This window comes from Plasmodium gaboni, chromosome 13 (genome assembly GCF_001602025.1).
Source record: "Plasmodium gaboni strain SY75 chromosome 13, whole genome shotgun sequence".
Lineage (NCBI taxonomy): Eukaryota > Apicomplexa > Aconoidasida > Haemosporida > Plasmodiidae > Plasmodium > Plasmodium gaboni.
The window spans coordinates 1,652,803-1,670,313 of NC_031493.1; the positions used below are offsets into that span (position 1 = coordinate 1,652,803).

At 16.8% G+C, this 17,511-nt stretch overlaps 5 protein-coding genes across 5 annotated transcripts; 3 read left to right on the top strand and 2 right to left on the bottom strand.

The window, feature by feature from the left end:
* Positions 1–448: 448 nt before the first annotated feature.
* Positions 449–1,754, top strand: PGSY75_1347800 (leucine-rich repeat protein; the record flags this gene model as incomplete). Its single annotated transcript, XM_018787512.1, has 6 exons — positions 449–620; positions 757–805; positions 911–1,017; positions 1,121–1,320; positions 1,424–1,518; positions 1,613–1,754. 6 exons carry the CDS (start codon positions 449–451, stop codon positions 1,752–1,754), a joined length of 765 nt encoding a protein of 254 aa, XP_018640254.1.
* A 132-nt stretch (positions 1,755–1,886) lies between these two features.
* PGSY75_1347900 (hypothetical protein) lies at positions 1,887–7,848 on the bottom strand (the record flags this gene model as incomplete). Its single annotated transcript, XM_018787513.1, has 3 exons — positions 1,887–1,958; positions 2,118–2,217; positions 2,501–7,848. The coding sequence occupies 3 exons, from the start codon at positions 7,846–7,848 to the stop codon at positions 1,887–1,889; spliced, it is 5,520 nt and encodes a 1,839-aa protein (XP_018640255.1).
* An 855-nt stretch (positions 7,849–8,703) lies between these two features.
* Positions 8,704–12,930, bottom strand: PGSY75_1348000 (hypothetical protein; the record flags this gene model as incomplete). Its single annotated transcript, XM_018787514.1, has 4 exons — positions 8,704–12,159; positions 12,323–12,484; positions 12,579–12,611; positions 12,919–12,930. 4 exons carry the CDS (start codon positions 12,928–12,930, stop codon positions 8,704–8,706), a joined length of 3,663 nt encoding a protein of 1,220 aa, XP_018640256.1.
* Positions 12,931–14,084: 1,154 nt separating this feature from the next.
* On the top strand, positions 14,085–15,831 carry PGSY75_1348100 (putative GTPase; the record flags this gene model as incomplete). The annotated part of the gene is made up of 9 exons (XM_018787515.1): positions 14,085–14,200; positions 14,341–14,450; positions 14,626–14,727; positions 14,851–14,954; positions 15,069–15,108; positions 15,277–15,325; positions 15,450–15,510; positions 15,611–15,676; positions 15,799–15,831. 9 exons carry the CDS (start codon positions 14,085–14,087, stop codon positions 15,829–15,831), a joined length of 681 nt encoding a protein of 226 aa, XP_018640257.1.
* Positions 15,832–16,479: 648 nt separating this feature from the next.
* On the top strand, positions 16,480–17,279 carry PGSY75_1348200 (putative step II splicing factor; the record flags this gene model as incomplete). The annotated part of the gene is made up of 2 exons (XM_018787516.1): positions 16,480–16,543; positions 16,729–17,279. 2 exons carry the CDS (start codon positions 16,480–16,482, stop codon positions 17,277–17,279), a joined length of 615 nt encoding a protein of 204 aa, XP_018640258.1.
* Between the last annotated feature and the right edge of the window lie 232 nt (positions 17,280–17,511).

Below are 17,511 nucleotides of genomic sequence, written 5' to 3' on the forward strand. Positions count from 1 at the left end.
ACTCATTTTACTTTTTGATTTTAAAAAAAAAGAAAAATTCACTCGCTTATTTATTTTTTTTTTTTTTTATAATAATAATGTTTAATAAAGTATTATATATTATACATATGCATCCACACATACATACATATGTAAAAATATATATAAATATATTTTATTTATTTATTTTTACTCTCTTTAAGCTGTAAATTACTTTTACTGTAAAATTATATATATTTTTAATAGATATAAAAATTTTAGTTTTTTTTATTTTTTTTTTTTTATTGAAAATTTCCATATGTTTTAATTATTTGTCATTATTATTTATATTAGAAACTTTTATTAAATTTATAAAAGATAAAAGTAGTATTAATTTACAAATAAATAAATACATATAAATAATATATATGTAATATATATTTATTTAATTATTTTGTATATATGCTTTTTATATATGTATATTTACAAAATGCAGAATATTTTAAATAATGATGAAGTTAAAAATATTATAGAAAAAAATGAAGGATATTATTCCGTCATGGAATTAAATGATGTTCTTTATTTGAATAATAAATTATATACCAAAATAGAATGTCTTCAGAATCTACATAATTTAAAAACATTATATCTAAACAATAACGGTTTCTTAAAAAAAATAAAATAAAAATAAGATAATAAGAAAATAAGAAAATATTTTTACATTTGTCTTTATAACACACACAAAATGATAATAATCTTATTATTAAATATATAATACATGTGCTTATCCTTTTAAAGCTTTAGAAAAAATAGACGGACTTGATTGTTGTATAAATCTTATTGCTCTGTTAGTAAATATATAAATAAATAAATAAATATATATATATATATATATATATATGTGTGTATTTTTTCTATAATAATTCATACATTTTTGTTGTGATTTTAAAAGATATCTCAACTGCAATCAAATAAAAAAAATTGAAAATTTGAATAACTTGAGGAGATTGAGAATATTAAATTTGGAGGATAATAATATATTTCTTGTAGAAAATTTGGGTTATTAATATATGAACGAATAAAATATAGAAAATTAAAAAATGAGAAGATATATTCAAATATATAATTATGATATATATATTTTTTATTACCTTAATGATAGATTATTTAGATTGCCTAGAAGATTTAAATTTAAGCAATAATTGCTTAGGTAGTAAAGGATCACCAAATATTTCCATATTACATAAGAATAAAAATATACATATTTTAAACTTAAGCAATAATAAAATAAATGAGGACATTTTAGACGATTTGTTAATGTTAGAAAATCTGTCTATTCTGTATTTAATGAACAACCCAATCGTAAAATTAAAACATTTAATTAAAAAAAAAAGGGATAAAATAAATAAATATATATATATACTTCTTCCCATTATACCTATATAATATATTGTTTTCCTTTTAGTTATTGACATATAATAATTACAGAAAATTATTTATTCATAAATTGAAAAGGTTAACCTTTCTGGATTATAAACCAATTAAAACGGATGAGAGAAGGTTAAAATATAGTAAATATATAATTATATATATATATATATATATATATATATATATATATATATATTATATATATGAATATATTTATCCATAGATGTGTTGAAGCCTTTTTTGAAGGTGGAACGTTAAAAGAACAAGAAGAGATGCAAAAAATAGAAAAACAAAAAAAATTACAACACAGGAATTCAATTGAATGTATTATATTAATAAAAAATATAATTTTAAAAAATATATGAAATGAAAAAGAATAAATAAATAAATTAATATAAATATTAATATATATATATATATATATATATATATATATATTTTTTTATATCCTTTTTATAGATTTCAGGAAATATATTATGAATAAATAAATGTTCTTCTTAATTATTTATTGCTGAATGAATAACCTTTAAAATATAATCACATTTTCCTTCTGTACTTAAGCCATTCCACTGAAAAAAAAAAAAAGAAAAATAATTAATATTATAAAAAGAATGAAAAATATTGTGAAAATAAAACAAATATATATTTTTATTAAATATAATAGTTATCTTTATATATTCACATATTTTTATTTATTCAATATTTTTATTCTATTTTTTATAAATTACTTCACTTAGAAATAACAACGAAGTTGCATAGGTCTTTTTAATATTCTCATAAATATAATAACTCTCATTCATTAATATCCTTTTACCGTGATTTCCATCCCTAAAAAAAAAGAACAAAATTATTAAAATAAAAAATATTATATGTTATATGTTATATATTATATATATGTTATGAACAGCTAGCTAATATAAAAAAAAAAAAAAAATGATAATTATCATATAATTTTTATGAGCATCTAGCTAATATAAAAAAATAAAAAGGTACATATTATATAATTTTTATGAACATCTAGCTAATATAAAAATAAAAATACATAAATATATATATATATATATATACATATATATTATATATATCCATATACACATTATAATTAAATTACCGTAATTCGTTTTCCTCTGGAACACATAAAATTGCAATATTCTTATTTTTTATATCGTCAATAAGCAAGTTATATTTTTGATAATAATGCAAACAATTATTTGGTATATGATTATTGTAATTATCATTTTTTGAATCATTAAACAAATGAATAAAGTAAATTTCGGTCAATGTAGGTACGAGAAAAGGTAAATTTACCAATTTGAGTATATGGTGTATATTATTATATTCTTTTGATGATAAAAAAAAATTTAATTTATCTTCTTCCCTTTTGTACCAATAATAACAAGGAAGATTGCTTAAAATATAATTAATATATTTATTATTTTTATTGAAGGAAAGGAAATAAAAATTGAGTATGACTTGTACATATATTTCATATAATTTACAATAATCTTCATCATTGAGATTAGCATTTTTATTATTCATACATTCATTTATTACTTGCAAGTAAAACATTTTTATTGTTTCATTATAAAAATGAAATTTGCAAAGAAAGTACATAATATTTAATTTCTGGTTTAATGATAATTCGAATTTGGATGTAACAATGTTTTTCTGAACACTATTATTTGTATTATTGATTTGATTAATTTGATTGGAATTATAATTAATGTCATTTGTATTATAGGATGAATTATCTATTTCTTCTTGGGAAGTAGATTCTTTTTGATTTCCTTCCAAGTTATTATATTGTGTTGTGTCAAAATTATAGTTTATTGTATTTTCATTATTTTGTTCCATATAATGAGTATTTTGATAATTATTATTATTATTTTTATTATTATTATTATAATTATTATTTGTATTGTTTTCTAAGTGGTTCATATTTATATTTTGTTCTTTCTCTTCCTTAGGATGAAAAGATGATGACATATGATTTGTACTTACGCTATTGTCATTTATTTTAATTGCTGATGTAATGTGTTCATTTATATGTTCCATATTATTTTGTTCAAGTACTTCATTATTCTTTTGGTCGATTTCTATATTTTCCTCTAATTCTAAATTATCCTTAAAATTACCATATTTTTGTAAAATCATATAATTAAAATAAAGTACTTCCTTGTTTTTTACACACAAATTAATTAAGACATCATTAGTTTTAATTAGATTTTGTATAATAGATGAATCCATATAATATTGTTGTTGTTTTAATGAAGATATATAATGATTTAATAATTTAAATACAAATGTTTCATTTACATAATTTAATTTGAAGTAGAAATATAAGATAACATATACAAAAGGATAATTAATATTTTTTATATTTATTTTATTTAATTCATTATTTAAAATATATAAATACTTCATATAAATGTTTGATAAATTATATTTTATATATATTTGTAATATTTGTAAATAATCCTGTAAGTTAAAAAATGGTAAAAACGTTTCCATACGCTTAATATAATTCATTATAAGTATATTTAAATATGAATATTTTGATGATATATATATTTTTTGATAAATATTATTTATATTTAATAACACATTAGATATCAATCTATAGCTTTTAATATCTACAATATCATTTTTACAAAAAATCAGATTTTTTAAGGCCAAATTTAAAAGATCCATATGTACAGAAGAATAATTATTGTTATCATTATTATTAATACAATTTATATTATTAAAATTGTTTATACTATTCATAATATTATTATTATTATCATAATTGGTATTATTTTCTTTTATATTATTTATATAACTTATCAAACTTGTTATATTTTGCAATGATAATATTTCTTTCTTTAAAAATTGTTTTGTTTCTTCATTCGTGATGTCCTTTTCATTATTTTCTAAATAATTTTTCAAATTAATATTATACCTTAGTCTACTTTGTATAATATTATATATGACAGGGTGGTTAAGTGTATATTCTTCATAATTATTATTAATATTTTGGTTATGTTCATTTTTGTTTATATTAAAAGAATCACCAAATAACCCATTCAATATATTAGTATAACTTGCACTTTTATCACTGTAATAATTACTATGACTATTATTATTATTATTATTATTATTATTATTATTATTATTATTGCATGTAGTATCTGTATTATTATCAAAAGGGGTGGTGTTGAAATTATTAATTTTGTTTAATTTGTCTTTATATCGTTCATTTTCTTCTTTTACCTTTATAATGTTTTCCTTTTCATTATTTGTTTCATTATTTATATAAGATGAAGAAAAGAATTTATTTAAATTAATTTTAAAAATATTAATTTTTGTATAATCTATATAAGGTAAAAATGTTGCAAGCATATTTCTTGTTTGGCTTTTTTCATTTAATAATATGAACAAGTTAATAATGCTTGTGTTCATATCATAATCGTAATAATATTTTTCAAAGTTGGAAGTGTATATAAAATGTGTATTTAAATTGATTTGCTCAAAATGGGAGGACAAAACAGAATCATTCTCATTCACACTGTTTGGGTTGTTAACAATGTTTGTGCTATCCACTTTATTTATATTATCCACTTTATTTATATTATCCACATTGTTTATACTTTTCTCAATGTTCATTTTACTTATATAGTCGTCCAAATAATTTTCATCAAATTCATAATTACCCATCTCTTTTTTCTTCCCACTTCCTTTAGAATACATTACATGTTCCAATTTTTCATTCAACAATTTTTGTATATGTTTAGATATATAAAAGTCTATGAAGGATTGAAATTTATTTATTTTATACATTACATTTACTAGTGAACATATTTCTGATATATCTAATTGGTTAATATATGTAAACATGATAAAATAGTTCATAATTTGCTCTCTTGTATTTTCATCATATTTCTGATTTAATAAATGAACATAATTTGATGTATTATTAATAAAAGGAATATAATGATGCTCAATTATATATTCATATATTTGATATTGATATTGTATATTATTATTTTTAATTATATCTTTCTCTTTTTCTTTAATTTTTAAAATAAAATCTTCATTAATTTCGTTAAATATTGATAGAGATATTAGTATAATAAAATCATCTTTATTAATAATAGTGTGTGTATTTTTTTTTGTTTTGAAATTATTTTTGTTTAAAATGGAAGAGTATAGAACATTATTTTGTTTATCACTAATGTTAGACTTAATTATATTTTTATTATTATCCTTTATGTTTGATGGTATATTTGGATTTTTATTTATTATATTATTATTATTATCATTATTATCATATTTAATATTATTATCTAGTTTGCTACTTATATTTTCGTTATTAAAATGTAAAATATTTGTTATATCCATTATATTATTATCATATATATTACACTTATTTATATTTTCTATTTTATTCTCATTTTGATGATATAAATTATTTTTAATTTCGAAAGTAAAATTTGAAGGGAATTTATTCAACAAATTAACAAACTGTATAAATTCTTTTAGTGTATATAGATTTATAGAATAATATATTTCATTTATAAAATAATTAATAATTTTTTTACAATCATTTAATAAGTTGATATTTCTTTTATTTATATCTGTAAAATGATGGTCCTTCTTAATCATATGAATAGTATTAGAAAAAACATTAAGTATATATAAATATAAATTATTTGAAAATATATGTTTATATTTTAACACATATTTTATTAAAAATATGTTATTCATAAATAAAAAGTTATTCATATAATCTACATTTTCTTTAATCTTTAAAATATATGGAATTAGAAGATTATGATTATGTTTTTGGTTATGTAATAAAAACAATTTCATTTTATTTAGAAAAATAACATCAAACGATCTTTTCTGTGATTCATTTAATTGTATAATAGATGTAAGTAAATTATAAAAAACGTAATTATATATATTAGTATTATTTACATTATGAGAATTATAATTCAATATATTTGATGAATGTGTCATGTCTTCATTTCTAAGAGAAGCAAAAAAATTATTTCTCAATAAAGAGTTAGCAAAGAAATTACGAATTCCACTATTTAACATATTATTATTGTGATTAATTTGAGTATTCATATTATTATTATCATGATGATCATTTAATTTATAATTTTCCACTTTTAATATATTACTTTCATTTATATTCATGTTATTATTATGTTCCTTGAATAGGACATGGTTTTTAATATTTTTATTATTTAATAAATCCTCTTTAGAAGAATAAAGAAAAAAATCGGAACAACTAATTTTTGAGTAAACCAAATTCATCAAGACATATTTAATTTCATAATTATTTAAAAAGGATAAATCACGATATATTAAACTTAATAAACATATATTAATATTTTCATTTTTTAAAAAATTATAAAATGATAATTCTTGAGAAAGAAAATTTTTTATATCCATTTTAGCATACTTCTCATTTTTTGATGAAAGATATTCTTTATATAGTAAGAACATCATATATTGATCTTCTACAGTTTTTTTATTTTTCTTATTTAACTCATTATAAATTTGTTCTATTTTTTTATTAATGTGTATATAATATATAGAATCATATGTTTTATCCTTATCACATATATTAGAAAGATATAATAAAATTTCTATTTTTTTATTTATATCATTAATATTATCAATACATTCGATTATTTTCTCACAAAACATTTTCTTTATTTCTAATAAATCCTTTTTATTCTTATTGTTAATAAAATATATATTATCTTTTAAACCTCTTAAAAATTGTGTAACATTATTTGGGCAATCGAGACTTTTTAAAATAATTTTTTGTACATGATGATTATTTATAAAAAGATTATTTTTATCATTAAAATAATGAAATAATGATAAAAATTTTTTTATATCTTCATTATTTTTATAATTACTAAAAAAAGAATTTGTTTTGATATTATCATTATAATTCATTAATATATGTTCTTTAAAATAATTTATATATTTTGTTATAAAAAAAGGATAAGCATTATAGAAATAATTATAAAACGTATTTAATTCTTTAATATATATATTATAATTAATGTGTTCTTTTAATATATATCTAGTTGTTTTTATTATATTTTTATTATCATCATAATATTTTAATATGTCATATGTCTTTCTACTAAGATTACTATGCTTTATATTTTCATTTAATTCTTCATTCATTTTTATATAACTATCATTTTTATTTATATTTATGTTTGTATTTTTCTTTTCTTCAAAAGAAGAACATATTTCACTACTTTCATAGTTATTTTTATTTTCACTACATTCTTTATTTTTTATATTATCCTTAGTTTCATTTTTTGATACTACCCTTGTGCTTTCATATCTCTTTACCCCCCAAAATAAAAAACACATGGAATTTTGTTTTCTTCTTTTGTTTACTTTTCCATTTTTTAGTAAAGAAGTCAAATTTGATACTCTCATTCTTTTAAAAAAGAAAGAATTATAAGATGATATAACAGAAAATTTGTTTTATAAAAGGAACATATACAAAAGGATATATTACATATATATATATATATATATATATATATGTAAAAATTAAAATGAATAAATTCATACAATGGAATGAATTACATAATATATATATCTTAAAATTTATGCCATTTTTTTGGACTCTTATTATATTAAGAATATGCTTTTTAAATATTTATATATATATTTTATACAACTTAACAAGAATATATTTAAGTTTTTTCTCAAAAAATATAACGAGCTTGATATATTATCATCATAAATATATTATATATTTATTTATTTAATGTTGATAGTTTCTTTGATTATTAAAAAAAAAAATTATATTTTATTTTTTTTTATTTTTTTTTTTTTTTTATTAAAATTAATACAAGATTGATTATATAAGATTTTTCGTACACATTCAAAAATTATGTTGTTATAAAAACACATTTAATTATATAAAAAAAAAAAAAAAAAAAAAAAAAAAAAAAAAGAAAAAACACAGGTATATATTATTCTTTAATTATAAAATAAAAATAAAATAATATATATATTAAAACACTTATTTTAATATTTTTTTTATTATGATTGAAAAAGGATACCAAGAATGACTATGCATATGTGTTCATTAAAAAAAAAAAAAAAAAAAAAAAAAAATTATATATATATATATATATGTATATGTGTAAACATTATATCTTATTGTGCTTAATCCTTTTTCCATCTTACATATATATATATATATATATATATATTGAAAAAAAATAAATATTTACCATATTAATTTATACATATATATATTAATATGTATATATTTCCTTTCTATATATTAAATATATTTTGTATTAGATGTCCTAAAGAATCATGACCTAATATAATTTTATCTTCCTTAATATGAGATTTCGTTAAAGTTTTATTTTCATTTATTTGTAATGTTTGTTCATCATTATAGTTTTTATCCTGACTCTCATATTTATAAGAACTTTTCATTTTATTAAAATTTTCTAGTGAATTTGATATATCATCATTTTGGTCATTTGCACCATTTTGTTGAATGGTTATGTTTAGTATTTTATTTAAGGAGTAATTATTTTGATTATATAAAGTAATATTATAATTATGATAATATTGTTTTATCTTTTGTTTTAATTCTATGATTTTATGATATAAATGAATATAATTTTTTTTTTTTTTTTTGTATAGATTACTTTGTTTGTTACACATAATTTGATCATCATTACTTGTATTTAATATTTCTATTAAAATCTCGTTTTTTAAATTTTTATATCTTTCTATAATATCTATAATGTGTATATTTTTATTATTCATATCATTAAATTCATATGTATTTGTAAAACAGTATTGAAAAATTTTATTTTTAAAATACTCATTTTTATTCTTAGATAATCTATTTTTAATAATTTCACAATTATATATATCATCAAATAAAATATTATCCTCACAATTATTATAAAAATGGTTACTAATAAAATTATTTCTTATAAATTTTTCTATTGTATAATTATTAATATTGTTTATATGAAAAGTGTTGTTATAACATGTATTACATCCAAACGAATCAATATTATCATTAACATCAGTTGTATTAATAATATCATTACTTTCCATTTTTGAGATGTCTTTTCTTTTTTTGTTTATATTTTTTGTTATTCCTCCTTTTATATTAGAAGTTAATTTATCATAATTATGACAATAGTGATCATCCATTTGGTTATATAAATAATAATATTTGTTAATGTTATTTAGAAAGTTTTCATAATATAAATTATTTATAACCTTTTTCATATAATATATATTATCTATATTTGAATACTCATCCATGTTTTTATTATTATTTTGATATTTTTTTTTTTTTTTTCCTTCTGAATTTTTTAATAATTCCATATATTTATTTTTGGTATCATTATATTGTTTTGTAATATATGAAATTTCATTATTATTATTATTTTGAACTTTTCTTAAATTATTTATGATTTGTATATATTCTTCTTTCTCTTTTTTTAATATATTCAAATCCATATGTATTTTTCTAGATTTTTCTTCCTTAATAATTAATACATTCATCTTACTTTTGATTGATTTTATTTTATTTTCTAGAAGAATAATTTCATTTTTTAGATTCTTTATTATATTATCCTTTTGTGCTATATCTTTTTTTTCTATCATATTTTTATTTTTATTCGATACTATTTTGTTATATATTTTTATATATATATCGCATATTTCTAAGGGATATAAAACACATTTTTTTTTTTTATCTTTATTTTGTTCATTATCTATATTTATAGAATACATAGTACAACATTCACCTTCAATTATATTTAATTGGTTTAAAATTTGGGTACTTAAATTATTTATAAATTCGTTAGAAATTTTTTCTCTTCTTGTTGTATCTTCCATAGGATTTATATTTTGTGTTACTACTTGTTGGAAATTAGTTATATGTTCTATATAATTTTTAAAAGACATTTTATATTTATTTAGTGGAATGATACTAAGATTGATAATTTTCTTAGGAACTTTAATCGTTTGGATCATATCCTTACATTTTTTAACTATCTCTATTTGTAAATTTATATCGCAATCACATTCTAGTATCATATCTGTATCTATTATTAAAAGGATAGATATCGCAAGGGTAAAATTAAGAAAACAAAATAATTCAAGAGATGTAATATTTTTATGATCTATATTATATATTGTGTTATCCTTAAGAGTGTCATTATTTATATATTTCAAATGAATTAATACATTATCACTATTATTATTTTTTTTATCACTTTCGTTATTATTATTATTATTATTATTATTATTTTTGTTTTTTTTTTTATTTTTATTTTTATTTTTAATATTTGAACAATAAACAGAATAATAAAGCTCCTTTAACCGGTGACTTATCATATACAATGTAATATAATCAGTATTTGAAGAAAACAATTTCATCCGTATTTTCTCCATATATTTTTCAAGTATATATTTACTCACACAAAATAATTTTATAATTTCCTCATTCTCTATTAATTTTATATAAGTGTCTTGATCTAAACTTCTCATAAGTTTCATATATATAATTATACATAACAAAAAATTTGATAAGGTAATAAAAAAAAAAACTCCAAATCTAATACAACATTTCTCTTCTATAATATCAATAGAGATAGAATTATATATATGTTGGATTGTTTTTTCTAAGTATGTATTATATATATATTTTAAAAGTATCTGGCTAATATTATAACAATCTATGATATCATTCATTATTTTTATATTAAAATTCAATATTTTTAATATGTAAGAAATATGAAAATTATTTTGTATTATTAATATGTCCACATTTTCATCTACATATATATCTTCCTCATAATACTTGTGGATGTTTTCTATTTGTTTCTTATAATCATGTAATGATAAATTGTAAAAGAATAAATTGTATATGTCATCATTTGTTTCTTCTTTTAAAATCTTATTTTTTAATTTATCCATTAGGGTATGAAAATTATTATTTTCCTTCATATGGTTATTATTATATATATCATTATTATTAACTTTATGATTGTCAATAAATATATTTATTTCATTATTTTTTTCTTTTCTTTTTTCATCATATAAATCATCATATAACATATTCATTTTATTGCACAAAATTGTTTTATTCATATTATTTACTTTATATTTTATTTCATAATATTCTAATAAAATATTTGATCTATTGAAATCATCCATATGTATTTTACATTCATCATTATACATTTGTATATGTTTCTTTTCTTCTAACTCATTTTTTAAATTATCATTACTTTGTATTAATAACATCATTTTTTTATCATTATCTTGTTTATATTTTAAATAATTCTTTTTTAATATATTAAAAGATTTATAAAAATCTTCAATCTTCTTATTCGCAGCATGCAACCTTTTTTTCGTATCATCAATTTCTAATTGTAATAATTTATTTACATTATTATTTATATTATTCAATTTCTCACTTGTCTTAACAACTTCTTTTAATAATATGTTATCCTTTTTTAATAATATATCATTATCAATAAGAGTGCATATTTTCTTTTCGGCTTCTTCATTTTTCTTTTTAAATGATATACTATAACTTTTAACTCCTTCAAATATTTTCTTGTACCCTTCTATTTCTCTTTTTTGTTTTTCGTTTATTTCCATCAGTTCTCTTTTTTTTTTCTCTTCATCTTCTTTTTCTAGTATTAAAATATTCAGTTGTGTCTTAAGAAATTCGTTTTCATTTTTCTGCAAATGTAAGTAATTGTATATGAAAATGGGTGTGTGCTAGTTAAATAAATAAGATGCACATATTATGTATTACGATTAAACATGAATATTATAAGGTTTGTATATATATATATATATATATATATATATATATATTTATATTTATTACTATATTTTTTACCATGTATGCATATCGAAGTACCATATCCTTTTTTATTGCTGCAAAATTTTTTATTTCTTCATTCTTATTTTTGTAGTCTATAGAAAATTCTTCAAATTTTTTTTTGAGGGCAGAGTATTCTAATTCGATATTTTCATATTTTTTCATCCACTCTTCTTTTTCCTATAAAAGCAAAAGACACAAAAATTTAAATAAATACAAATATATGTATATATTTATATATGTAAATATAATATAAAAGCATATGCTACATTACGTTTATAAAATCTGTAGTATTTAGATCTACCCCCTAAATAGAAAAAAAAAAAAAAAAGAAAAAATTAAAAGATATATATATATATATATATATATATATATTTTTGATCTTATATCTGTTTCATATACATTTTTCCATATTTATTCTTTTAAAAATATTATAAGAATATTTTCAACATTTTAATACTAAAAAATGAATGTATTTTTATGAAGTTATTTTGTGTCTATGATATATTATATATGTTTTAATAAATGAACAAATCAAAATACATACATAAATACATACATATATATATATATATATATATATATATATATATAACTTATTTTTTTTTATTTACATTTAAACTCATTCTTATGCCTCCAATTATTCTTCTATAGTCAATTTATACTTGTTTGTTCTTACTTTTGTCTTTTTAGAGATATGTTTAAAAATATATACATGTATAACGTATAATATTATATAAACAAAAATATACTATATTAATTTTTTAATATATATATATATAGAAGATCTTATTTTATAAGAATTAAAACACACACATAATAATAAAAAAAAGGAAAGAAAATTAAATTTATTTTTCATCTTTAAATAAAACCAAAAATATATTATACATATTACATATATATATTTAATGTTGTATGTTTTTTATTTTGTATATTATTTAAAATGAAAAAAAAATACCTACATAAATATTAAGTCTTATATTTTCCTATTTTATATTTTTACACCTTTATGCATATAAATATATATATATATATATATATGCATTATATCAAAAAATGTATACATATACTATGTATTTTTTTTTTTTTTTTTTTTTTTTTTTTTTTTTTTTTTTTTTTTAAAAAATTAAATTTATTAAAAAAAAAAAAAAAAAAAAAAAAAAAAAAAAAAAAAAAAAAAAAAAAAAAAAAAAAAAAAAAAAAAAAAAAAAAAAAAAATTTTCTTAATATTTTTTACTTATATATATTTTTTTTTTTTTTTTTTTTTTTTTTTTTTTTTTTTTTTTTTTTTTTTTTTTTTTTTTTTTTTCTTTTGGTTGTTTTAAAAAAATTAGATTTATTAAAAAAAAAAAAAAAAAAAAGAAAATAATAAAAAATATCAAATCAAATAATATGAAATAGCAAAATATAATAAGGTGAATTTAAAAAAAAAAAAAAAAAATATCTAATCATATAATATAAAATGAAAAGATATAATAACGTGATTTTCAAATAAAAAAATATATATATATATACATTTTATACCATTTTGTATTTTATAAATATGTTGAATTAATTTGAAAAGTAAAATAAAAATATGTGTCTTGTATATAATACAACTTTTTATTTTATGTAACATTATTTATTATGTTACATATTTATTAGTATTGTTCGGAATACAATTATCCATTATATGAAATTTTGAATTTATTTCATGAAAATATAAATATAGCTAAGAATATATATATATATATATTTTTTTTTTTTTTTTGATCTCTTATTAATGATTATAAAATAAAATATGATATTATTGCAGTTGACTGTTGTAGGATATTTAAATACAGGAAAAACATCCTTAATAAATTCAATTATGAATAATGACATATTTACAAGTTATTCACATACCCCTTTGCCAATGTAAATGAAAAGAAATATATATATATATATATATATGAATAAAATAAAAGAGAAATGAAAATATTAATATAAAGAATTAAAATAATATATGTGTCTTAATTTATATATATATATATATATATATATTATATTTTTTAAAGGATATATTATAAAGTTCATAAGGATAAAAATCGAGCTTTCTGTGTTGAAATAGAGGATACATCTGTTGATGTTGATATAAATAATTTTACAAATATGATGAGGAAGGAAAGTATAAACTTAGTATTTAAATAAATATATATATTTATATATATATATATATATATATATATATCCATAATTCATTATATTTTAAATATATGTATAACTGATTTCATTTAATCACCTTAATTTAATCCTTATATATATGTTTAAAAATATAAATAAGTGTATCTCCTTTTTTATAGTTACAACAAATAGTAAGAACATGAAGAATCCTGTATTTAGTTATTTCGAAAATCCGTCTATTCAATTCCAAGCACATGATCCTTACAATTCGATTAGTTATGGTAATAATTTATAATGATCATAAAATATATCTCTCAAATAAAAAAAAAAAAAAAATATATGAATACATAAATAAATAAATATATATATATATATTTTCAATGTATAATAATATTTTATTTTAGGAAGAATGGCATACTTTCTTGTTTTCGATTTAACTAATCGATCAACTTTTGAATATGTGAAAATGATATATTTAAATATGTCTAGTATTTATGAAAAATATTATGTAAGAAAATATAAAAAAATAATGTAAACAATAGCAGATTAATATTTTGATATATATACAAGAATTATTCGTATTTAATTTAATTTAATTTAATTTTTTTTTTTTTTTTTATAGACACTAAAACCATTTATATCTCTTGTGGGAAATAAATCTGGTATGAATGAAAATTAAAAAATATGAGAATGTTTGAAATGTTTTTACGTAAAAATAAATATATATATATAGACATATATCAAACTATATTTTCATATTATATTAATTGTACCATTTATTAAGATGTTTTTTTTTTTTTTTGTTTTTTTTCCCCCTTTTTTTTTTATAGATTTAGCAGATGAAAACAGTCCTTTAGTTCGAGAAGCAGAAAATTTTTCGTAAGAATAATGCATTAATGAAAATAAAAATAAAAAATACTTACGTAAATTTCATTTTATATAAATATAAATAAATAAATATACACATATATATATATATATATATATATATATTTTTATTTAGGAATGAACATATGGTTCAACTTTGGCTGACTTCAGCTTATACAGGAAAAAACGTAAAGAAGGTTAGTAACATTTATTTATTCAAAAAATATTTGAAATATTAAATATAATTTATAATAATAATTATATGAAAAATTATTATACATATATATATTTTTACAGCTATTTCTTCATACTATTAATATGGTCTACAACAATACTAATTTATGGAAATATGACATAGAAGAAGTATTATAAAAATAAAAAAGAAATATATATATATATATATGTAGATATATGTATATCTCTATTTTTGTTATTTTATTTTATTTTATTTTATGTTATATTTATATTTATTTTTTTTTTTTTAGTCTGGATCTGAGTCGTCTGAAAGTTTATATTAACAAAAACTCTTACTTTTTATTTATAAAATGTAGAAAGGATTTTTTATGATTTAATATTTTTAATTTTTTTAAACAAACGAATAATTTGCATTTACAAAAAAATAATATAAAAAATTTTCAACATGTCCTTATTTAATAATTTCAAAAAAAAAAAAAAAAAAAAAAAAATTTTCATATAAATAAAATTAATACTGTTATATATACAAAGCGCATTTATTTATATACATTTAAAATGGTAATATTATATATATAATAATATAATATACTACTATATCATTTTTTATTGTTTTTTTCTTTTTTTTTTTTTATTTTAATTTTCATAAATATATAAATTAAAAGAATATATTAAATATATATTATATATATATGCAAAATAAATGATTTAAAAAAATATTTGTGTTTCAATTGAAATTGTAAATTCATTTTTCCAAGTCAAAAAAAATTGAACAAAAAAAAAAAAAAAAAAAAATTGAAAATATGTAAAAAATATATATATATTTTTTTTTTTTTTTAAAAACGGACTTTTGTAAAGATGAGTGTTAATCAAAGAAAACAAATATAATTTATTTCATATATTCTTTTCTTTTTCTTTTTTGTATATATCTTCATTTTAATTTTTTTTTTCAATGCTATGAAAACATCGAAATCATGTGGATAAACAAAATAGGAAATAAAAGTGCTTCATTTATTAATCACAAGCATTTTCATCCAGGTATGTAATTATAAATGTATATATATATATATATATATATTATATTTATTTAATGAATTTACGATATTGTTTTTTTCATAAGACGAATATATAAATATATAATGACCATATATGATTTACCTTTTCATTGTTTGAATATATACATATATATATATATATATATATATATATATCATTTCATTTAGGTAATATAAAAAATTTGGAAAGAGTATGGCTAGCTGAGGAGAATGAAAAAAAACGAAAAGAAGAAGAAGAAAAATACCTAAAGAAAAGAGAGGAACAATATAAATTATATGAATTAAAAAAACAATTACGTAAAAATGAAGAAGAAAATAAAAATGATGTACACAATATATTATATGATATAAATAAAGAATTCAAAAAGGAGAATTCGATGAAAAAAAAAATTTTACATAATAATATTTCAAATGAAACTATTCCAAATGAAAATATTATAAATAAGATACTTATAAGATCAAAATATGATGAAGACATATTTTTAAAAAATCATAGATCTATTTATGGTTCTTATTATGATAAAGAAAAAAACAAATGGGGTTTCAAGTGTTGTAAGAATATAGATAAGAATTCAAAATGTCCAAATAATACAAGTTGTGATTATAATATAAATAATAATCCTATTAAAAAAGATTTAACAAAAACAAAAAACAAAAAGAAGAAGAAAAAAAAACTTACTGTTGATAATAGTATAACAGCTGTTTTGAATAAAATATGATAATTCAAAAAAAAAAAAATAATAATAAATAATAAATAATAATAATATTGAAGTAGAAAAAGAAAACAAAGACGGTGTCTTCAGTTTGGTGACTGTTTATTATATGGTAATAACATATTTTTATATATATCTTTAATTAATCGAGACTTACATAATTTTTTTTTTTTTTATAGTTGTAATTATTATATACATATTATATATCATTTTATATTGATTTATTTTATTTCATTTC